Source organism: Phocoena sinus, chromosome 9, assembly GCF_008692025.1.
Source record: "Phocoena sinus isolate mPhoSin1 chromosome 9, mPhoSin1.pri, whole genome shotgun sequence".
NCBI classification, from domain to species: Eukaryota; Metazoa; Chordata; class Mammalia; order Artiodactyla; family Phocoenidae; genus Phocoena; species Phocoena sinus.
Window position 1 is genome coordinate 77,019,863 of NC_045771.1, and position 24,208 is coordinate 77,044,070.

The 24,208-nt window shown below is 47.2% G+C and overlaps 2 protein-coding genes across 9 annotated transcripts in view; one reads left to right on the plus strand and one right to left on the minus strand.

Annotated features, from left to right (window-relative positions):
• The first annotated feature begins 949 nt into the window (after positions 1 to 949).
• Positions 950 to 23,046, plus strand: TMEM243 (transmembrane protein 243). Of its 3 annotated transcripts, XR_004351543.1 has the most exons (6): positions 962 to 1,182; positions 1,726 to 2,011; positions 10,908 to 11,045; positions 12,015 to 12,549; positions 19,981 to 20,031; positions 21,073 to 22,435. XR_004351543.1 is itself a non-coding variant. In XM_032643892.1 (5 exons), exons 2-5 carry the CDS (start codon positions 1,934 to 1,936, stop codon positions 22,564 to 22,566), a joined length of 357 nt encoding a protein of 118 aa, XP_032499783.1. In that variant the 5' UTR covers positions 950 to 1,182; positions 1,726 to 1,933; the 3' UTR covers positions 22,567 to 23,046. The 3 variants fall into 3 exon arrangements, 2 of the variants coding, with proteins under 2 accessions (XP_032499783.1, XP_032499784.1); XM_032643892.1 differs by lacking the exons at positions 10,908 to 11,045; positions 12,015 to 12,549 and adding an exon at positions 22,444 to 23,046 and having other exon boundaries at positions 950 to 1,182; positions 21,073 to 21,177; XM_032643893.1 differs by lacking the exons at positions 10,908 to 11,045; positions 12,015 to 12,549 and adding an exon at positions 22,444 to 23,046 and having other exon boundaries at positions 962 to 2,011; positions 21,073 to 21,177.
• Positions 22,872 to 24,208, minus strand: part of DMTF1 (cyclin D binding myb like transcription factor 1) — a 44,175-nt gene continuing 42,838 nt past the window's right edge. For 5 of the 6 annotated variants that reach the window (XR_004351541.1, XR_004351542.1, XM_032643887.1 and 2 more), the window contains one exon: positions 22,872 to 24,163. Coding sequence is in view for 4 of the 6 variants with exons in the window: in XM_032643887.1 (XP_032499778.1) it covers positions 24,054 to 24,163 (110 nt within the window). In the remaining 2 variants the exon portion in view is untranslated. The remainder of the gene's footprint in view (positions 24,164 to 24,208) is intronic. The other variant, XM_032643891.1, reaches the window with a different exon arrangement.

Below are 24,208 nucleotides of genomic sequence, written 5' to 3' on the forward strand. Positions count from 1 at the left end.
TGAATGTGGTAGCATGTGAGTGACTTAAAATTCTTTATTGGGTCTAACTTCTAATAGAACTGGGTGCAAGATTGTGTAGCATTCCTCTTAGAACAAAAAGTCCTGAACAAAGAGAAGATGATTTATAAAATACTGGTAGATCAGATAGGCACCATGCCCAGTTCTACTCAGTGTTGCAAATTTCACATCTGTAGCTCTGTGGCTCTTAGTCCATCCCTTGCCCTAATCCTTTGTCCCAAACTCTAGAGGGACCACGTGGAATCTTTGCTTGGATTCTAAGTGTCACAGGGCTACAATGTTGCAACACGGGCTCTCCTTGCAAACAAATGTAGTCACAGCTTTCTTCAGTGTAGGAGCCGTAGTGTCCAGGGTACCTAGCGTGGTTGCATTCGTTTCCTAATACTTATAAATGATCCCAAATATAGAGTGACGCTATGTTGCCTAGGGGGCCTGTCCACCTCCGGTTCTCCACGTTCTCAAACCCGAAGAGGCTGACATAACGACGGGTTGGTTCTCTGTGGCTGCATATATATGCTTAATCAGCAGCAGCAGCAGGATGAGTGGACAAGTCCAAGACATACCTAAGCACGTATTACCTCCCGACCATCACTGTCCAGGACATAGGTTCCCTATCACGGGACAAACATACAAACAACCCTAAACCATATTTATCAACGATCCCCTTTCCGTGCTAGTGGGGCAAAGACTGGGGTGGTTAAAGCAGGCTGGTTGTTTTTTAACAAGTTTCAGCCCACTGCAAGGCTATCTTCCGAAATGTGCTCAGCCCACGTGGGTCGCGCAGGCGCTAATTACTAACAGGCTGAGAAACAAGGAGCGCAGGAGATCAGCCGCCCAGCGGGGAATAAACTGGCACCTCTAGAAATAAAGCTCCGCAGCCAATGCGGCGCCTCGGCACGCGGGATTGGCGGCCTCGGCCGTGACGTGGCCTGGGCGGGCCGAGTCGGTTTGCGACGGTGGCAGCGGGTCCCGAACGGGGAGCGGCCCGGGGACCCGCCGCGCACCGCCCGGCCGGCGTGCCCGCTCCCTGCCAGCCGGGAAAGTCTTTCGCTCCGCGACGCCCCCGGAGTCTCTGCTCCGCCTCCCGGCGTCGGCGTGGACCGGGACCCGTGCTCCCTAGTGCGACCAGGACTCCCCAGCGAGCGGGCGGCTGGGGACGCCGAGGTTTGGCCTGCGGGCGCGGGGCGCTTCCGGGAGGGTGGTCGGCCCGTGCCGGGCCGAGGCGGGATCTCCTCCTCCTGCCCCGAGAGCTCCAGGGGAGTTGCGGGAGGCGCGCCGGCCCTCGCGTACAGGCAACACCTGAGCGGGGATCTGAGTCGCTCGGCGCCGCCGCGACCTGATCCCAGAGTGCTGCGGGAGGGGCGCGCGGAGCGCTCGGCTCTGCTCCGGCGGCTTCACTTCTCGCCGCTGGCCACTGGGGCGAGAGGGGTGGAGCGGTGCAGAAGGTTGGTAATGCCTTCTCCAAGGAAAACTTCGCCCCCCCCCACCCGATAGTGAAGGGATCACCAGAACATTTAGAAAGCACGAGAAATGACCGTGTCACGCAGAGGAGTGGCGAGGGCGGGGAAGCGGGGAGCTCCGGGGAAGCCGATTTGCTCCGTGAGCTGCGGCGCGATCCCGGCGGCCCGGGCGCTGAGATTTGGGGAAGCGGGAGCCGCCGGGCGGGGCGGCCACGCTGTGTTTGTTTCTGTTCACTTCCTGCGGCAGCTGTTCAAGATGAGGGGAGCGGGGCTCGGGCGGAGCGGCCTCGTCCCGTGGGTCTGAGCGTCCACCCCCAACGCCGGGACTCCGGCCCCCTTGGGCTTCTGCTATGAGCGCTCGGTGACCGGCGGCGCTGCGAGTCGTAGACCCGGGACTTCGGGAGGCAATGCTGGCTCGGCTTTGAGTGGCTTCGGGACAGTGAAGAAACCCTAAAATGGAGGACTTTTCAACCAGGACCTACGGCACCAGTGGGCTCGACAACAGACCTCTGTTCGGAGAGACGTCGGCCAAGGTGAGTGCGGCCCGGGACTCGGGGCCTGGGTGCTTGTGTTTGTGTGTCTGTCCGCACCCTCCCCTTCCCCGCTCCCTCCCGACCCGGAGCCCTGCTGGGTCCTTCTGCGGCCCCTGAAGGCCCTTGTAGCGAGAAAGTGCCTTCAACCCCGCTTCATTCCTCTCAAGGTACTTGCGCTGCCCCTCGGCTTCCTCTTTGGGACAGGGTTGGCCAAGAGCCTTGAAGGCTGGTAGTGGAGAAAAGTTCAGGAAGTTCTGGGCTGCGGGGGGTCCGAAACGGGATTGCGGAAGCCCTCTTCCCCAAGGCCAGGTGGTCATGGTGTTTGCACATCCGCTGGTCTAGCTGGAGTGCTGACCTTCAAGAGGCTTCAGGTGTGCACCTGAGGTTTCCATAAGAGCCCGAGAGGTGCTTCTGTTTCGTGTTTATCTAGAGCCCTTAAGAGTTTACTGCTGAGGCAGCCGAGTAGAGAAAAAGAGGAGAGGCGTGAAATGAGGGTTTCTTTGGTGGGACTCCATTCCAGGAAGTGATCAAAGTGTCTCAGGCCCAAACAAGCTAGTAGTACATTATTTTAGGCTTTTAAAAAGTATAATGTCTTCTTACAAGCTTATTCATGTGATGTCCTGGGCCAGTAATTGAAGAGAGCTCTTTTCCTGTCCCCAGCATTAACTTTCTGAGTCGTTTGGGCAAGATTAGCCTGTTTTGTTTGGGTTTTTTTTCACCTAGAAAGTGGCATTGGTGATCTTTGACCCCTGACAAAGTACTTTCAGCCTCTCAGAAAGTAGGGCACATATGGAGTCCAGAGCTTCTTGGGTTTCTCAGCTTAGTCAGGGACCTCTTTAGCAGAAAGGATAGGGAACTTGTACACCCGACAGACTGGGGCATGACCCTGAATTTGGAAGCTGCCAGCCTGCCAGGAGAATACTACTTTATTTCTTTTTTTTAACTCCATGTGGATTTTGCTTTCTCTTCTCAAAGGGACTTTATAAGAAAATGTTTTAAGCTTTATGTCTAAGAAGTTGCTCCTTGTTTATCCTGTGACTTTGCATATTCCCAGCCCACAGACACCTGCTTTTGAGAAGCACGGCCCTGGTCCAGTAGATATTCCTGTTTCTGCTAACATTTTTTTATTTACTTTTTAGAATTTATTTTATTTTATTTATTTTTGGCTGTGCTGGGTCTTCGTTGCTGCACGTGGGCTTTCTCTAGTTGCGACGAGCGGGGGGCTGCTCTTCATTGTGGTGCGCGGGCTTCTCCTTGCGGTGGCTTCTCTTGTTGCGGAGCTTGGGCTCTAGGCACGCAGACTTCAGTAGTTGCAGCACGCGGGCTCAGTGGTTGTGGCTCGCGGGCTCTAGAGCGCAGGCTCAGTAGTTGTGGCTCACGGGCTCCGTTGCTCCACGACATGTGGGATCTTCCTGGACCAGGGATCGAACCCATGTCCCCTGCATTGGCAGGCAGATTCTTAACCACTGCACCACCAGGGAAGTCCCTGACATTTTATTATTTTTTAAAAATTTAATTTAAGTTTTTTTGGCCGCACGGCTTGTGGGATCTTAGTTCCCCACCAGGGATTGAACCCGGTCCCTCAGTAGTGAAAGTGCCAAGTCCTAACCACTGGACCTCCAGGGAATTCCCGTCAGCTAACATTATTGAGCATTATGTGATAGGCCCTGGGGCGCCAAGGAACCCAGGTAGATGGGGGAAATATGTGAACAAATGTGATGCAGTTGGGGACTTCCCTGGTGGCGCGGCGGTTAAGAATCCGCCTGCCAATGCAGGGGATGCGGGTTTGGGCCCTGGTCGGGGAGGATCCCACATGCTGCGGAGCGGCTGAGCCCGTGTGCCACAACTACTGAGCCTGCGCTCTGGAGCCCATGAGCCACAACTGCTGAAGCTTGAGCGCCTAGAGCCCGTGCTCCACAGGAAGAGAAGCCAGCGCATGGTAATGAAGAGTAGCCCCCGCTCACCGCAACTAGAGAAACAGCAACAAAGACCCAATGCAGCCAAAAATAAATAAATAAATTTATTTAAAAAAAAAAAAAAAAATGTGATGCAGTTGGATCTGTGCTATGAGAGGGCGTAGAGAGGACATGTTGGGGTACAGGGGAGAAAGTGATCACTTTGTTTGGGAAGCTTGGGGAAGATCATAGAGGATGGATTCTACATTCAGAGTGTCTGGTAGCCTTCGGCTTTCAGATATGGATGCCCCTAAATTGGGGTTTGATTAGGAGAGGATTTGGGGCCTGGAGAATGGAGGCAGCTAGCTGCTTAAAGGGGTTGGACCCAGGGCATCTGGCTGCCCGACTGTCCTGAGAGCCAAGAAGTTCAGTGTCTCCTCTACATACCTTGGTGCACAGGTTGGGGTTCTGGATGATGCAGACCTCTGACCTCCTTTGACCCCTGAATACTGAGGTAGATGACTCCATAAGGGACTTGTTGATTTATAGAGACACTTAGAAATATTGATGTTTCTGACTCACTTGGGCCTAAATAGTCAATGACTGTAAGTTTCCCTGTTGCCTATGATCTATTTGAAACCCATCCAAGGAATTGACTATTCCAAATGTATCTCTGTTTATTGCAGATTTATTTAATCCAAGAGCATACACCTCTAGCATTACTTAGGCAATTTTAGGCGTCGTAACAGTAGAATCAGCTACTCAGGAAAAACAAATAAGAATAATATATATTTCCAGATCTCTCAGAATTGCTTCCTTGAGTTTCCTCTGTGGGGCTGACAGAATGATTGGACATACAGAAATTGTACAGAATGGAGAAAGGAGAGAGACTTCTGGTCTGAGGATAGGAAGAAGCATCATGGTTTGTATAAATTGAGATGCTGTATCCGAGGAAGGAGAGGCGTCTGTCTTTATTTTTTGTTTTAATTTATTTTTATTTATTTATTTTTGGCCATGTTGGGTCTTCATTGTTGTGCACAGGCGTTCTCTAGTTGCAGCGAGCGGGGCTACTCTTGGTTGCGGTGCGCGGGCTTCTCACTGCGGTGGCTACTCTTGTTGGAGATCACGGGCTCTAGGCATGCAGGCTTCAGTAGTTGTGGCTCATGGGCTCTAGAGCGCAGGCTCAGTAGTTGTGGCGAACGGGCTTCGTTGCTCCACGGCATGTGGTGTCTTCCCGGACCAGGGCTCGAACCCGTGTCCCCTGCATTGCCAGGCGGATTCTTAACCACTGTGCCACCAGGGAAGCCCGAGGCATCTGTCTTCAATGACAGCAAATGATTTTGAGGACCTGAGTGGGCAGCGCACAGGGATGGGACCTCAATAGTGAAAGGATAGGACATGTTACAGTGGAGCCATTCCACTGGAGGGCAGTCACTGCCAGAGCAGGGAGGCTTTCCCGGGACCCTGGGAAACCCTTCACTGGCCCCTGCATGTGTGTGCTCCCCACGTGCTTTCGCCTCTGAGGAAGAGAATCCAGAAAGGGAAAGCCCACTTCCTGTCCTATTCTGACAGGTCTTCTGAGCTTTTAGTAATCTTACTTGCCTTTTGACAACTGACCAGAGATAGCCTCTTAATTTTAAGCCTAGAAAGGACCAGAGCTTTAGGGCCAGCTTCTCCCTCTATGGCCAAGATGACTGAAGTGCACAGAGCAGAGTCTGGAGGGAAGTTGTGTTTCCTCAGTGCCGGGCAGCATGCTCTGCATTCAGCGTTCCCTTGTTTGATCACCCAGTTCCTCTGTGAGGTGGGTGTTGTTACTGCTGTTTCACAAGCAGGGAAGCTGAACTACAAAGCAGGCTACGTGTTGAGTCACACAACTGGTTCTCCTCTGGCGATGTTTCATGAGTTGACTAGGATAGTAAATGGTGAGGTGACTTACACTGTCTGGGTCACATTCTCCAGAAGGCCCTGTGGACATTCACATACTTGGCTCTTCCACAGGAAGGAGGTGAAGTGGTTTGCCCAAAGTCACGGAGTGCGTGAAAGATGCTAGCATCTGCTATAGAAATACACAACCCAGTGGGCCTGGAGCAGCACCCTTGCGGGCAGTCCTTGAAGGATACCAAACTCCAGATTTATTCAGTCTTTAGCGTGATGTTTAGGAATAACTTTACAGATACAGCCTTGGAGCGAAAGGTAAAGCAAAACAGTTTTCTGTTGTTACGTAAACATCTAAGGGATAATAGACCAGAAAAGGAAGGATAGTCGTTCCTTGATACCTTTGGAATTACATATTGCTAGGTGGGCTGTCCGTCAAGCCTGGTCAGAATATCCAGATGCTTTTTTCGTCTGTTTTTATCCCATCCCCAGTTCTGGGATGTAACACATCTCTTTCAGGGGGAAAACAGATGTGGCACAAATGCCGCGATAATACGGTGTATCTGAGGTTTCTGAGCACGTGCTGCTGCTTAGCACTTTCTGAAGGAGCGTGACCCAGAAGAAATATAAGATGAGCCATGTATGTGGTTTTCAATGTCCTAGTAGCCATATATTTACAAGGTATAAAGAGATGCAGTTAATTTTAATAATATGCTTAATTCCATACATCTAAAATACTGTCATTTCAGTATGTACTCAATATGAAAAGTGGAGATATTTTTCCATCCTTTTTTTTGCACTAAGCCTTTGAAATGCAGGGTGTATTTTCACTTACAGCCCATCTCAGTTTGGACTAGCTACTTCAGGTGCTCAGTGACCACATACAGCTGGTACTCCCGTGTTGGGTAGTGCAGTTCTAAAGCAAGTGAATTATCAATCACGGTGGTTGTATAGTCACAATCGTGAAACATTTGTCTTTGTTGCGGGACTTCTCAGAACCTTTAAAATGTGCTAATGTTCACTGAGACGGTGGCTGGAGAGGGAGGGCGAGTACTACTTCCTGTGCCGTTTCGGTGGCTGGCCTTTTGTCACTGGCACAGTCAGTGCCTTACTCCGTTCTTACCTTGCACCCCCCTCAGCCTCAGCAGGCCTGAGCTGAGTGTCCACAGAACCCGCTTCGGGAAATGTCACTCTAGGAATCTATCCCCTGCTCCTCCCTTCCTAGTATGAACTCTAACCTGGAGGTATTCCCCCCTCTCTTGTCCACGGCTGCCTTTAAAATTTCCTTTGGGCCATCTTTCTGTCTGGGTAATGGAAAGGCTTTAAGTTATCCTCAGGGCTTGTGAGTCGATCTTGATTTCTTGATTCGCTGGCTGGCTGCGGAATCATCTGAAATCAGTTTCAGCCAGTGGATTGGTGAACCTAGCGGGGAGAGGCAGGATGGTTCTCTGTGGGGAAGAGGGCAAACTGGTATCCAACAGCTACTGCGAATGGGCGAGGGGGGAGTACTTCATTCCTTGGAATGTAGTGTAAGCCGGTTCCTGGACTAGCCTCTTCTATTGATTTCCACTAATAATAAGTGATTCATCCTCTGAGAAGTGTGGTGACCGTTTTTGTCCCTTTATTCCTACTTGGATGTGATGTTAAGAAAAGTGAGTGACATTGGAGGAAGGCGCATACGCTGGAGTCAGATAATAGAGGGGGACCTTCTGTGTAGGGTGCAAGTTAGTGGGTCCCGAGGCTCAGATCTTTGGTTCCGAAGGCGAAAGTTCCATGTTCTAAAGCACTTTCCTGATCCTTTCCTCCCCTCCCTGCAAAAAAAAAAGCAAATAAACAAAAACAGTGAAAATCAAGGTCTTTAGATGACGTGTAGTCGAATTCAGACCATTCAGAATTGGAGCATTTGGCGTCTGCAAATAGTAGTGTAAGATGAGAATGCTACTTCTTGCCTTTTTCCGTTTGGAGGTGAGGGTTGTTGCTTCATTAAGAACAAAGCTGTGGTTAGGATTGTTGTGTCTGCCTGCCGCCCCTCCGCCTGCCCAGAGCCCCAAAGGCTGTCCTCCGAGGGGTGCGGGCTTCCAGCCTCTTGACACAGCTTCTGGGTGATTCTCTGAGCACAACACCTGTCTCCCTCAAAGCAGAGCTAGTCGCCCAGGGGATCGGATCCGTTGTCCCCTTGCCTCTCATCCAGGCGGCCAAAGCACTTTTAGTTGCCATTTCTTGTGCTGGAGAAACGGTGCAGGATGATAGACGCCAGGACTTCTTTCCTGCTCTAAAAAGTCTTGTCCTCCCCCACGCCTAGACCAGAGGACTGGGGATCTCAGGGGGTTGCACTCAGGCGTTTGTATTTTGAGAAGGCTCTTCAGAGGATGCTGGCGCATAGGGAGGCTGACATCCCTGGTCTTCACCGTTGCTCTGTGGATGCCTAGTCCAGACTGGCACCTCTCCATGGATCCCTTGCCTTGAGCTCCTCCCTGCTCTTGGCAAATGTTCTTCTTCTTGCTGTAGCACCCTCTCTTCCCCACATATCTGAATCCTGCCCAGTCTAATTTCCCACCTTCGAACCTCCCTCACGACCCAGCCTGCATCCATGCTTCCCTCCTACAAGCCTAGTGGTCAGAGACGTCTCCTGGTATTTAATCCTTGTGCTGTGAGGGATTTGTATAGATCTTGCCTCCCCAGCCAGAGTCTAAGCTCCTTGAGGGTAGGAGCCAGTTGCCTTATTTCTCCAGCCTTTCTAGCACTCGGCACAGTGCCTTACCTAGTTCTGGATTTTATATATATTAAGTTTTTTTTTTAATTGAAGTATACTTGATGTGCAATATTATGTAGGTTACAGGTGTACAATAAAGAGATTTGCAATTTTTAAAGGTTACAGTCCATTTAGAGTTATTACAAAATATTTGCTATATTCTGCATGTTGTACAATATATCTTTGTAGCTTATTTTATACCTAAAAGTTTGTGCCTCTTTATCCCCTGCCCTTATCTTGCCCCTCCCTGCTTCCCTCTCCCCACTGGTAACCACTAGTTTGTTCTCTGTGAGTCTGCTTCTTTTTTGTTATATTCTTAGTTATATTAAATTTTAAGTGAAGTGAGCATCTAGCATCACTAAAAAGTAACCTGCTTTCTTGGGACATTCTAAACCATCCGTAGAAGGCGGGGGCTCGTGTTCAGAAACCTGGAGCGCTGGGTACCAAAACAGGAAGGGGTGCTTCACGCTCTCGTGCAGTTAAGGGCATCGCTCTCTCCTCTCCTGGCTGAGCTTCAGCAAAGAGGCCGTAAACATAACAGTACTGTATAAAAAACTTAACCTGAGCCCTGGCCTCTCAGAAGCTGGTGGTCTGCTGAGTTTTTCCGTCTGTAGACAAGGTTTCTGCAGCTCTGTGGTAATTGACTGGGTCTACTAAATTGAGTTATTTCTTTTTCTTGGGGTCAGTCCATAGTTCATGTGTAGGTATAATGACCATATTTTCTGCACTGCCGTAAGGACAGCGTGGGTTGACAAACTTGAGTGTCCCTATGGGGATGATGGAATGTGGCCCCTAGAAATGGGGGCCAGGGTCTGCGGCCCACTCAAGTCCCACTCATCTCTGAGGACCTAATCTTGTTGGTAAGATGCCCCAATAGGTGAGGTAGAAATAATACTAACGTGAGCAGCCGTTTACTGACTCTGCTAAATGGCACTCTGTTCTAGGGCTTTACGTGTATTATCTCCGATTCCTAACAGCAACCCTGCGTGTTCGACCATTGTACAAATATGGATTTATTTGTACAAATATGGAAACTTCGGCTTCAGAGTTAAGTGACTTCCCCAGGGCCACAAGCAGGCATGTGGTGGGAGAATAGATGTAAATCAGGTCTGCCAGCCCCTGACGTCCTAGCCCTTGCTCTAGGCCTCCCAGTTCTGAAGGTCGGAGCACATAAAGATCCGGCACTTCCTGTGCTACCGACTCTAGGGATCATTTTGGTCCTTAAACATGTGGAGTAGGTTTGTTTTGTATTTTTACTGTGATCTCATTTCCCTAAGTGATGCTTCAGTAAAAATAATCTATTTCAAGTATGCCTAACTGTGAATAATACATTTCAAGTATTCTCCTCCTGTGGGGAGGGGAATCTGGCAGGATGGGTATGACAGAAATATTCACAACTGAAAGATGCTTCAGAACGCGAATCTGTGAAATAAGGGAAATGTTTCAAAGTGTCCATACATGTACCTTCTCTGGAGGGACCCGAGGGAGAGGTCGGTATTCAGAGCTACAGGCAGCCGTGGAGGCCCTGGTGCATTTGAGAGCTCAGAGCATGAGAGTGGGCAAGTACGGGTGTGTGTGAGTCTCATAAGCTTTTCTCACGTGCCACTACTCCCAGGGTTCTCTGCGAAGCCTCAGGACAGCAGCCCCGTGACCCGGGCTCGCCATTTCGCAGAGTCAGCTGTCTCCTCGCTTCACCCTGGGGACACTGTCTCCAGGGCTGCCTCCGGCCACGGCGTTGAGGGGAAGCTCCTGCCTGTTCAGGGCCACGCAGCTCTGGGGGAACTGAGGAGACCCCCTGGCAAGGCCTGAGGTTTCTTGCTTCCGAGGGGCCCAAACCTCCTCCCATGTGTCACGTCCTCTCACTGTGTCCGTCCCAAGACAGCTGTCCCTTAGGCTGCTGACTGGGCCATTTCCAGAGCTTTCCTGACAAGACGTTTTCCCCTGGGACTTGGAAGAAGAAAAGGAAAATCACTTTTTTTTTTTAAATAAATTTCTTTCTTTCTCTTTCGGCTGCATTAGGTCTTCATTGCTGCGCGCGGGCTTTCTCTAGTTGCAGCAGGCGGGGGCTACTCTTCATTGTGGTGCATGGGCCTCTCACTGTGGTGGCTTCTCTTGTTGCGGAGCATGGGCTCTAGACGCGCGGGCTTCAGTAGTTGTGGCATGTGGGCTCAGTAGTTGTGGCTTGCGGGCTCAGTAGTTGTGGCTCACGGGCCTAGTTGCTTCGCGGCATGTGGGATCTTCCCGGAGCAGGGCTCGAACCTGTGTCCCCTGCATTGGCAGGCGGATACTTAACCATTGCGCCACCAGGGAAGTCCCCTCCTTGTATGTTTACTACATGCTGATTGGATTGCCTTTCTTCTCTTTCCCTCACAAGAGAAGATAATCACTGTCTTCAGGGACCTGAAGATCTTGTGCACAAGGAAGATGAACATGGGGTCGAGCCCTTTAATGAAAGGAGGAGCAAAGTGCCAGGGAGCGTGGAGGAAGGGGATAATTCTACTGGGGACATCAGGTCAGACTGCTTTTGATTTTTAGACCCAGAATCAGGAGTAAGATTTGACAGGAGGAGAATCCCAAGCAGGAGGTCCAACTGTGTTGAAGAGGTGGGAGCAGGAAAGTGCCAGGAAGGGGGAGGGAACTGTGAGTGTTCCATTGCAAGCAGACTCTAGAACTTGGGAGGGATGGTCAGAGGAAAGCCTGGGCCGGGGGAGGAGCCTTGAGTGCTGTGCTAAGTACAGTTGTCTTCTGGAGGCTGTCGGTTGTTGAGTGTGCATGTATGTGTGCTTTGATTCATTGCTTAATTGTGTGTGTACTGCATCCTGGGACATGTGCTGTGTGCTGGGGAGGGCATCTTTTCTCATGGAGCATATATGTACTACAAGGAGGATAGAAAGGCACTACACAAATCCTTGCTCTTTCCTTTCTTTTCCTTACTAGCTTCAGTCATCCTAGCCTACTTTGTCTTCCAGTGTCCGAGCTCACTCCTGCCTCAGGGCCTTTGCACTTGCTGCACTGCCTTGTTTGCAGTACACTTCTCCTAGATCCTTGCATGTCTTGTTCCTTTTTCTTTAAAAGGTCCCCGCTCAAACAGGAGGATTCCTTGACCTCCTTTTTAAAAATAGCCCCCAGATCCACTCTGGTCACTCTTCATTTACCCTGTTTTATTTTGTTCCTAACTTCCTCACACTAAGCATGTAAAAAGGGTGGAGAATAGATGCCAAACATCAAGGTGGGAAGCAGGATGGAGGGAAGGCTGTTCTGATGTTGGAGGGGTTGAGATTTTGGGGCCAGAGATGGACTCCATGAGGGAGAGATTCAGCATAGATATGAGGACAGAGATAACTAATAAGGCCAGGGAATGGGTGCAGGATTGACAGAGGAACAGGCTGCCCTCTGGTCCTCTTCAGGCTGGAAGGAGTGGAAATGGGGGGCAGGGGGAGTTCTTCTTTTTCTCAGCATCTTTTTTTTTTTTTTTGTAAAGATGTCTGCTGACGGACAGGCTTCAAGAGTGAGACTGGGAACCTGAGTGGAGGTGGAGCTTCAAACCACTTCCTGGAGAGCGACTGCGAAAGTCAACTCAAAATAAAAGGCCATGAAAATACATTGAAAGCCCAGCTGAATACATGAATTTGTAGTTTGTTTTTTCAGCTAATATTTGAATATCTCATACATGCTGGGAATATTTAGAGGGTTGGCAGAAGGAAATGACCGATGTCTCCCCACCCACTGGTACAGTGGCATCTTTATAGATTCAGAAGAAGAGTCTCTCCACTCTGGGTAGTGGCAGCTCCCACAGCCACATGGCTTGGCTTTGTCTGAGTGAGCCAGAGGTGCTCCTGCCTCTGGGTGGGCACAGGCCTTGTGGGGTACACAGCTTGGAGAGTGCAGCATTGGGCTGGGTTGCAGCCATGGGCAGTGGCCCAGAACCCAGCAGTGAACAAGGAGGACATGGCCCTCAGCCTCCCAGGCCTTACAGTGTGGAGGAGGAGACAGACAAGTAAACTGGCAGTTAACAGGTAGGATAGTTGAAAGGCTTCACAGCAAGACTTAGCACCAGAGCCTGGAAGTGGCTGAGGGTTTGGGAGTGACTCGGGACTGGGTTTTCAAAGCATCAAGAGCAGATGAACACATCCACCAGAGAGGCTCTGGGCGTTGCTGAAACTGCCGACTCCATGGTCAGGTTAGGTCTTTGGTGTGACAGATTGGGAATGATCTAGTCAGTGGATGCCGAGGAAGACCAGGCTCAGGGGCAGTGGAGGAGATGGTTGGAGGAGAGGGATTTGGCCAGACGGGTGCTGAAATAATTGAGCTTGCTGAGAAGAGGAAGGGAAGAAGTTGGCATGAGACTGCCAGGGACATACATCTTAAAAATAGAGGATGTTTTTGTCTGTCTGGGCTGCTGTAACAGAATACCACACAGACTGAGAGACTTACAAACAACAAACATTTCTTTCTCTCAGTTCTAGAAGTCCCAAGTCAGAATGCCAGCATGGTTGGATGAGGGCCTTCTTCTGGGTTGTAGACTTCTTCTGTTTGTGTCCTCACCTGGTGGAAGGGCTAGGGAGCTCTCTGGATCCTCTCTTATAAGGGCACTAATCCCACTTGTGAGGGCTCCACCCTCATGACCTACGTACCTCCCAAAGGCCCCACCTCCTACTGTTGTCAACATCAGCCATTAGGATTTCAACTAGCAGTTTTGGAGGGACACAAACTTTCAGACCATAGCAGAGGATATTATTGAAACTGCCATCTCATTCCGGCCTGGGGAGCAGGAAATGACTTGCCCCCCCACCCCCCTCCCCCCTCCCCCCCCCCACCCCCGACTCCTTCCTGGCCTAGGGACCCTGGGATGAGTATGTGGGTGGCACAGGCTCTGTTGGGGAGAAAACTGAGAGGCAGAGGCAGCAGGGGAAGTCCAGGTCATGGGAGAACTCTGTGTGTGGTCCAGGAAGTACTTTGCTCACATGGAACGGGTTTCAGGGGGTGGTGGGTGGCTGACGGAGAACTCGAAGGAAGGTGCGGAGGGTGAAGATTGACCCGGAGTGCGCTTGGGGAGGGATGGGGTCTGTAGGGCTGCCTGTGATGTTGTCTGAGGACTTTGATGGAGTGGCAGAGGAAGGTGGAAGTAACACAAAACCGGAATTCTCAGTCTTCCCCCCACCCCCGCCTCCTCCCTCCAGGGCGTGTAAGGGAATGTTCTCGTGGTGTTGTCCATGCAGGGTTTTCCTTTCCTGCAAGGAGCTTTCTGTTTTGCATGGCTTCTCCCTGGGAGTGCTGAGCAGCACTGCGGAAGGACCGGCTCCTGGGCGGGAGTTGCTGTCGTGCCTCTGAAACTAGAGCTTGCTGCTGTGGCAGGAAATGAGTGGCTGGGCTTCTGTCCTCAGGTTCGGGAAACCCGACCTGGAGGTGCCTATGGTTTACTCCTGGTATTACCATGGGGCCATTGGCCCAGGAAGCGCAGTGAGGGCTCGGCCTCTTGGGCTGCAGGGCCAGGCTGTGGCTTCTGCGGTGGTGTTGCGTGTCTGTCCTGGACCAGTGAGGCCAAGCTGTCTTCTGACCAGAAGCTGAGATTTCTGACAAGTCAGGCCCCGGATGAGTGGTGAGTAGCTTCTCCTGGTAAGAGGCGCTCTAAGGAAAATGCCGTCGGTCACTTCCACTTATGGTTCTGTTACTTAAGCATCATTCTCAGAGCACCGGCCGGCAGCGTGCCAGCCTCCCGGCTGCCTTCCCCCCATGGTTAATTAACTTCCAGTCCTAATGGAGGAGACAGCCAGTGAATCCGAAAGTGTAAAGTCTGGGCCACGTGACCCGGGAGCCCTGAGGCAGGGGCATCTCCCGTCCTGAGGAGTGTCCCAAGGAAGCTGTCCAGAAAGGGTTTACAGTGGAGGCGATGTCTGAGCTGTGCTCTGAAGGATGAGCCGTTAAATTGGGTGTGTGGCATTTCAGCCGTCCCACTTCTCAGCCCGCATCTCACTCTTCGGGGGACATTGTGCCTTCAGCTATTTTTACGTGTCAATATAAGAAGCAATTATGTATGAAGTGGCTTGCACTTCCTGCCTCCCAGAATTTGCCTAGACCGTGCAACAAACTCTTCTTAGATCCAGGAGAAGTTTGCCTGTTCTAATGATGCAGTGTGCTTACTGTCATTAGTGAGAGCTTTGAAACCCATAGTACTTCCTTCTTGGCTGCCAGGAATCTTAGTACTAACATTTGAATTTAGAAGTTTTCTTTACTCAGACTTTTCCTTGTAAATCCTTTTACTCCTTCTTTCTAGTCCCCAGATCCCTTTAGGAATTTTGCCATGCTCTTTTTTCCCCCCCGTACACGGGCCTCTCACTGTTGTGGCCTCTCCCGTTGTGGAGCACAGGCTCCGGACGTGCAGGTTCAGTGGCCATGGATCACGGGCCCAGCCGCTCCGCGGCATGTGGGATCTTCCCGGACCGGGGCACGAACCCATGTCCCCTGCATCGGCAGGCGGACTCTCAACCACTGCACCACCAGGGAAGCCCTGCCATGCTCTTTTTACTGTTGCTTGAGTGGATTAGGGTTTTGCTGTGATAGCCCAAGCTTTAGATCCGTTTTGGAAGCAGGCAAAACAAATGACTGTGGAAATGGAAGCGTGCTTTTACCTGTTAGTGTTCCAGGCTGTCCAGAGCCGGGGTTTTTCCTGGTTGCTGAGGACAGATGCCAGCTTTGGGGTATTTGGGATGTTCCCAGAACCACCATTAACCACCGGAGCATTTGAAATGAATTTGGAGATTCGTTTTGTATCAGGGTGCTGGTTAATGGCTGACCAAGCAATCTGGGGGGGCTCCTGTGCCTTTTGATGGCTGGGGAATAGGTCTTCTGCTCTGGCCCAGGTGCCGCCTGAAGCTGGTCATCCAGAGCCATAAATTGTTAAAACTGGAAAGGACCAGATAGCAGCCCAGTCCTCTCATGTGATAGATCCAGATGGGTTAAGGGATCCTTTTGAAGTCACCTAGCTAGTCAGTGAGATGAGAACCTTGGTCTCGTAACTCTCATTTCTGGGCCCATATGTATTAGTCTAAGGATTCTTAGACCTTTTGAACTGCTCACTCGGTTTTGCAGAGCATTGAATAGGAGACTTTAGCCATTATCTGGCTGTATGACCTTGGGCAAATGGGTCTGACTGAACCTAGTTACTCATTGGTAAATGGAGATAACGTATTCCTTACTGCTTCACAGAGTTAACCTTCTCTCATCCCAGGTACAGACACACTGTAGGCACAACCATCTTTTACACCTTCCCCATTTCAAAGGAAGACAAAGACGAGCCTCTGTTGGGCTCAGGCTGCTCTCTCCACCTGTGCATCGCATCCCAGCCCTTTCCCTTGCAGCTTCTTTTTTTTTACATCTTTATTGGAGTATAATTTCTTTACAATGGTGTGTTAGTTTCTGCTTTACAACAAAATGAATCAGTTATATATATACACATATGTTCCCATATCTCTTCCCTCTTGCGTCTCCCTCCCTCTCACCCTCCCTACCCCAACCCTCTAGGCGGTCACAAAGCACCGAGCTGACCTCCCTGTGCCGCGCAGCTGCTTCCCACTGGCTATCCTTACAGCTTCTTGAAATTTTTTCTCCCCGGGGTCTTTGTGGAGTCGCTTCATTCTGAGCCCCTTTTCTTTCCTCCTTGCTCACCTGCTAGTCGTCCTCCTCCAGGTTTGACTTTCTATGATCGTCTCTCCCCGATTGCCCAAGATACCTCTCCTTTCTCCTTCGTGCCCGCTTGCGCTCTGCGTTGTGTGAACTTCTGGAGGGTAGAGATGGTTTTATTTGCGGTTGTATTTGCATCTGAGATATAGTAGATAATTTTTTTTCAGCTTGATTGAGATAATTGAGATAATGTAATCTTTATTATCTTTATTGAGATAATTGAGATAATGTGTCTCGAAACTTTATATGTTTGTATATGTATGTTGTTATGTTCAAGTGCTCACATACATAAATCCATGTACATGAGGTAAGACTCTCTCTCAGCCTGTTGCTGAGTCGATGTCTCTGGGAAGACAACGAATTCCCTGTCCTGTCATCTCTGCGAGTGAAGATTAAGGCTGGGGCTTCCCTGGTGGTGCAGTGGTTGAGAGTCCGCCTGCCGATGCAGGGGACACGGGTTCGTGCCCCGGTCCGGGAAGATCCCACATGCTGTGGAGTGGCTGGGCCCGTGAGCCATGGCCGCTGAGCTTGCACGTCCAGAGCCTGTGCTCCGCAACGGGAGAGGCCACAGCAGTGAGAGGCCCGCGTACCGCAAAAAAAAAAAAAAAAAAAAAGATTAAGGCTGATTCTGGTCCTGCTGGATTTCCTTGGGGAGTGAAAATAAGCAGCAGTACAAAGTGTAAAGCTCTGGTAGGGAGAATGGTTTTGTTAGATGGAAATAGTGCAATAATAAAACTGGGGAGGAGACAGCTAGTTCTTGTGAGACATAGAATAACTGAGTTAATAGAAACTAGCTTCTGATATGGAGATAACTCTGGTTCTGACTTGGAGCATATTAGCTCTACCACTGCCCTTTGAAATGCTAATTAATGGGCGATTTAATTATTCTCTGTTATTCTACCTTTGGAGACTGGAAGCAGGGGGAGCTGCTAAAGCCCTGAAGAAACAGCTCTGGGCCTGGAGAGGGGTCTCCACTCTGTGATTTGAACTTAGCAGTATTCACAATGGTTTAGCTTAGACTCTAAACTTTAGAGCAGTGCTTCACAAATTTAAATGTGCACACAGATCATGTGAGGCTCTTGTTAAAATGTAGATTCTGATTTAGTAGATCTAGGGCAAGGCCCAAGGTTCTGCATTTTTTACAGGCTCTCATGTGGTGCCGGTGCTGCTGGGCCACAGACCACTCTGCGTAGCAAGAGTTTAGAAGGAAGTAGGAAATAGCAGAGTTAACTCTGCTATTTCTTTGGTCTGGATTCCTGGTTACTTCAACAGCAGAAGGCCTAAAGCCAAGGCGTTGGCTTGGAGAAACTAGACCCTGTGAGAAACAGTTCTGCCGTCTTCTAAATAGTTTGTCCCATCTTGGGAGTCCCAGAGAGACGGTATCCTAACAATAGAATACCTGATATTCATGAAGATGATTTGGTATTCTAGACAGTGGACTGTCTAGAAGGCAGGCAGCGAAGTACTCATTAAAGATTAGATATATTTTCATGAATGATTGAAACCAGTTAGCCTTCCATGGATAAGTTCAACAATCTAAAACAACCACTTACGAGGAAGTCTTCATTCCTGAAAGATAAACACTTTACTCTAGTACTTTGCCAATCGGGGTGCTCTTTGCAACTTGATCCCTTTTTCTAGACCAGCAGTTAGCATGCTAGGCTGCTGTTTCACTGAGAAGTATACATGGAATCTGCTGTTGCATTGAATCCTGTTTCCATCACTTATTGGTACTGAGATTTTGGGCAAGCTATTTCCCGGAGCCTGTGGGGCCACCTGTAAAATAGTCACAGTATCATTTCACCCCAGGATTTTTCAGAAGGTATACAAAAGCTTTTGGCGTAGGCACCATCTGTTCACCATTATACCCCTCTCCCCTCCCCATTTCGATCCTGGTTGGCAAACTTGCTGTACCATTTGGAGAATAGTGATTCATGTTGGCTCCCTCTCACCTGAACCTCTTCACTGGCCTCTTTCTATTGGTAAGAGCTCTTGTGAGGTATGCGCACACCTTTACAGACTGTTGCCAATACCTGGAGCTCATAAGGAGATGGGAGCAAATACTCTTGACTTCTTAGAATAGACCAGAAGAGTTGAAAGTTTTTCACAAGGCAGAAACAATGGGGTTCTCATAAATGGGTTGTCCATTAACACATTTTATGTTAAATACACATTTGTCTTGTGTGGGAATAAGTTAACAGTGATCAGTGATTTGTCCCTGGGTCTCTTGCCTAACACATGGTCCTAGTTTCACTCTTGTGTCTGCTGTGTTGTCTTATCTAGCTGACGTGGTGGGTGATAAGACCTGTTCTGAGCCCTCAAGTTTAGTAAGGGTGTGGCTGGAATAGTTCAGCTTCCTTTGTCCTGTGTAACATTTGAATTGCAGTGGCCTTGGTCTGGAGTGTGGTTTATTCCTGGTGAGGTCAGGGACACCAGATACACTTGGCTTTGCTTCACTCTTCCCTCCCAGCTTTGCCTACCTGGCTCTTCTTTGGATTCTTACCTTTAGAAGCAGAGAACTTGGAAATGCAGGTTCCTGTGCCCTTCCCGTCTCTGAGCTTTTGTTTTCTGGCTGCTCAGATTCCGTATCCTGCTGTTCTTTGCTCAGACGTTGCTAAAACAGTCTTTAAGACTGATTCTTGAAAGACTTCAGCTTTGACTTTTCAGAACTAAGATCACCTGATATTCTCATTGGCCATAAGGTAGTGTTTCCTCATCAGGTGTTAAACCCTTACCACCTTATTCTGTAAGCTCCGTAAATAAGTTCTATCAACCTAATACACATTATACATATAATATTAGTATATACTACTAATATTTGTATATTACTGGTACTTTAACTTTTCAGTTCCTGTAACTGAAACCATCTAGCCACTGACCCTGATTTAGATATCCTATTTCAGAGTTGCTTCTAACTTGTTGTATGATTTTAGGCAAATAATTTAACAACACTCACTGGACCTAAATTTACCTTAACCTGTAAAATCAGGATTGGATCAGATCAGTTTTTCAAACCATTCTTTGGAGTTGGTTGGGGTAGGGATGGGGGTAACAAGAAATCTCGATGGGTAGAACCCCAGGCTCCTCATTCAGGTGATTCTACGTTGCATTTACTTTTAGATTACATTAAGCAGGGACACTTAAGCTGTATCACAAATAGGTCCAAGCTCACGATGGCACTTGACATCATCTAAGCCTGGTTTCTTACTGTTTTCACCAAGGCTCTCGGCTGGCCATCCCGTGCTCCTGTCCCTTTGCTTCTGCTAGTACTGTTCCAGCAGCTTGTGGATTATTTGTAAGCCTCCCTTCCCCGTCTTCAAAAGGCCCGAATGTAAAAATGTCCTGTCCCTTCAAGAAACCTTCTCCAGGGACTTCCCTAGTGGTCCATGGTTAAGACTCCGTGCTCCCAATGTAGGGGGCTCCAGGTTCGATCTCCGGTCAGGGAACTAGTCCCACATGCTGCAACAGAGAGCCGGCGTGCCACATTTAAAAGATCCCACATGCCGCAACCAAGATCACACATGCCACAACTAAGAGACCTGGCGCAGCCAAATAAAAACCAGACTTCTCCAGTTAGTTGTCCATCTTCCCCAAATACCTTCTGTACTCTGGTGGCTCAGTACACTCTGCCCTTCTGGCCGTTGTTTGTGTGAAGCTCAGAGGGGCAGGATCCTGGTTCCTCCATTCTAAAACACCATAAATGCCTTGCATTGTATCTATAGTGCCATGGGTTTATCATATGGCTCAAAACCTCTTTTCTCTTTCAGGATCGAATCATCAATTTAGTTGTTGGCAGCTTAACATCCTTGTTGATTCTAGTAAGTATCTTTGTGTCTCACCCAGGCTCTTAGCCAAAGTTTTGAAAACCTTAATATTGTGGGTCAATCAACTCTCCAAAAAAAAAAAAAATTAGAAGGGGCCAGGACATGAGCAAGTGGAATATTCCAATCATAGTTAAAGTAATGCGTTCAATTTTGTTGACACTTAAACAAAACTGCACTTGGTAAGCGGAGTAGCTGATTGATTTCCACTCTCACCCCCTGGTTGAAGGTGAAATAGCACAAATCAAATAACTTGGTTTTCTGGGTTTGCCGAGTAAATCTGTACTGTGTCAGTGGCTACCAGTAACTCTCTTCTGTACCTAACCCACAACTTCCCCATTTCTGCTAATGCCTTTACTTTTATTTTGTTCTTGAAGCATGTTCATTATCCTTTGGTTTTAAAAGATTTTAATTTTTCATCCTGTATACTACAGCTTGGTGCTATCACAATAAAATAAAACAAAGCTACATTTCCCGGTCTGAGAATGACATTTCTTTGGCACATTTTCATTAAATATAAGAGGATTTTAGTGAAGTTTGTCTCCATGACTTCTTAATAAAAAGAATGGGTAAAATGTTATATCTAAGGTAGAAAGAGAACTATAGGATATTAGAAACCTATTTTTTAGAATTTTTCATGTTAAGCAAAAACAGTTTTGGTTATATTTTTTTGCTATTCAAAGTAACAAAAAGTAGAACTTTTCAGTATAGTCGTTAACCCTGGGGATGAGGTTTAAATGCTATCTAATCTTTGATAAAGAGGTTATTTTGAGGTTGGCTAGTTTTACTGTGCTGTGGTGGTTTGTCTCCTCTCATAAAGGAGAAAAAGGTTAGGAAGATTAAGTAGAAGTACTAAAAGAAATAACACAATTGAAGGTATTTTAATATTTTATTAAATATTAACATTACAGAAGGCAAACGTGGTGGTAGATATCATTTTACAATGTGAAGCATTTTATACTATTACATTGCCTAAATGCCAGTCTAACCAAGTCTGGGAATTACTCCTGAGGCCTGACATAATTTCTCTTCATACAGGTAACACTGATCAGTGCTTTTGTTTTCCCTCAACTACCTCCAAAACCGCTGAATATATTTTTTGCTGTCTGCATCTCTTTGAGTAGTATTACTGCCTGCATACTTGTGAGTACTATTTAGAATTTAAATTCAGTATCCTTGAGGGCTGAAGGTGCCTAGGGCAGAACTCCCAGCTCTGGTAGACAATATGTATAAAAGGGTGTCTCTAATTATATGCCACCCCTCTCCCCCAAAGCATGTCACAATTCTCAACGTTAAATTGCAGGGTTTTTGAATCTGAGTTTACTTTTCTCCTAAATCCCAGAGTTGTAACCTTGTAACCCTAAAAGGAAACTCCACTCCCTGGTCGGCCAAAGATTTGATGTGATGTATTTAATTCATATTCCTTCAAGAACTACATACAAAGCCCAACAGGCTTTGGGAAATGCCATTACTCCTCTGTTTCTAATAATTACAAAACTAGTTTGTTTTAATCTTTGCGCTTTATCTCCCCAAATGAAAGTAATTAACACCAAAATCTCTGGAAACCTAAAGCTACAGTTGTACCTTTTTCACAAGAATGTTCAATTTTACTACAAAGAAGCCTTTCTTTTAGGTAAAGAAATAAAGATGGTGGTGGACTCCCAGTTGGGTATTTGCCAAGTGTTCGGTCATTTCATTAGTTGGCTGTTGTTTTCATTTCCCTTGAGGAGAGGCAGAATTAAAGCAGTAAACTCTTAAAGATAATTGTTCTGACTCACATAAGGTTTAAATCATAATAATGGGCTTATCTGAGTTAAAGTTAAACCAGAGGACATTTCCCAGATTCAAACTCACTGGTTCTGCTATATTCCTATGACCTGAGGGAAGAATTGGCCCATCCCACTTTGAGAGCCTTGGGAAAAAAGCTACCAGAGATGCTCTCCTCTCACTCCCAGCCGAAAGCCAGAAGTGACTGACAGTGATCTAGTTGAAACCAAATATATGCACGTGTAAAGCCCTAGTTTTGTTGGCAGTTTGAGTAAGTTCAAGGAATTAAAAAGTTGTCCTCCCTTCCAGTACCTAAAAGAGCTGTACGTTTTACTCAAATATATTTAAAATATCTGTTCTTGGATGACCTGCCAGATGACTGGACTCTTGGTTTAAACATTGAACAAAGTTAACTGAGAATGCAAGAATAAAGTATGGTCTTGGGTATGGAAACTCAGTTGGTACCGCTTGAATTATAAAGAATAAGAATAAAATTCTGGCTGCATTAGTCTCAAAATTCAGGGGGAAAAAGTATATATGGATGAAATTGGTCACAGTGGAAAAGAATTAGTTGTATTTTAAATTTTTAATATTCAGCCCAGTGCTATTACTTAAACTTTTATTTAATTCTTCTTCTTTTAGATCTACTGGTATCGACAAGGAGACTTAGAACCGAAATTTAGAAACCTAATTTACTATATCTTATTTTCTATCATCCTGTTATGTATATGTGCGAATTTGTACTTCCATGATGTGGGAAAGTGAGTCTGCCAAGGAGAAATACTTACCAGGTCTCTTCAAAGCTATGTATTTGGACTTGAATAAGAACTGGATAAGGTATGCTGAACAATCTCCTGCGTAAGTCTGATACATGATTTTCATGTAAATCTAAATTCCCTCTTGCAGGGGAGACATATCCTAGATAACTTTGCTTTTTCTTTAAGGAGCTGATGTTGCACTTAAACATTCCCCCTTAAAGCTCAAACAGCACAAGTCATTTTCACTTTTGAAATTAAAATTTTTTATAATGGAATTGCATGGCGAAAGGCTATGTAACAAACAACCTTGCATTTTAAGACAAATACTCTTTTATTTCTGTTAAACTGAATATACAATTATTGTTCCCTAGGCAACCAACTTTTGCTTATAACTACAATTTCACGTTAACAAAAAACACAAGACGGTGAAAAGACAACTTTGATTGTGTAAATCTAATTACAATAATAAATAAAATAATTTATACAAGTTTTTTTTTGACTTTTCTATAGGGGTCATATTCATTAAAGCCCTAGAGGCTAATTTTGGCTTAACCTTCTCTGGTATAGGAATGACTCTTGATTTGTTTCCTTTCATTACAGAAGCAAATTTTGTTTTTTTAAAATGCCTGAGAGGGAGAAGTTATATCAAACCCCCATCAGTTAATGCACTAAGTGAACGGCAAACTCTGATCCTCTCCTCAACTATTTCCTGGGTAACTTACATAGCAAGACGTGTAATAAAAGGTCATGGCATAGGATAGGCAACTTTACTTCCTTTCCCATTTAGTTTTACTTCAAAGTGCTAACTCTGTAAACTGATGACAGTGGGTTCTGAGGGGGTGAAAGCTCTTAGCTTCTCATGAATTTTGTCTTCCTACTCTCATCCATATTAAAAACAAACAAGCCTGTAGTGAATTTTAATTCTCTTAATGCTTTCCTCTTCGCCCAGCCTAAATCAGCTCCCACTGCCAGCAATGGGTAAACCAAAAGTAACCACCACACCCCAAGTCTCAAACTACTTAGAAGATAAGCTTTGTGGAGAAGGTCACTGGTAAGCTCTAGACCATGGTGATGTAGCTTCTCTGAAATATAAACAGGCCTATTTGAGACTGGATAGAGTGCCATGTCTGATCTTTAGAGATAAATATTACTGCTTTTAAAACAGTAGTTAAGCTTTGGTGATTTTAAACTTCTCTCAGCTAAAGTGAATGAAATTCCCCGCTGACAAGTAACACTAATCACTAGGACCTCTACAGTTAAGAGAGACCCCAGTGCTCCACTCAGCTACACTGTCATAAGACTAGACCTCAGATGATATATTTAAAGGAGGTAAAAAGTCATAGCAGCAACACTGTATGTGGCTTGAGCACTGTAGCTATTTAAAAGCCAGAGGAATGGTAAATTAAGCCTCTTGCGGGTTGCTCCTATTTCTTTGGAGATGTTGTAATTAACAGTGTGGCTTCTTTGCCTGAACTACCTGTTTCTAAGAATTACCTAATGACAGTTTACCAAATCCTCAACATCTTTTGAGTCTTCTGAAACAGGACTGCCCAGAGATGATCCAATGATGTTTGATTCTTCTCGATGATGTTGGAATATGGGATCTGTAATGAGATAAGTTTCAAGTTAATCTTAAATGTATATATCCT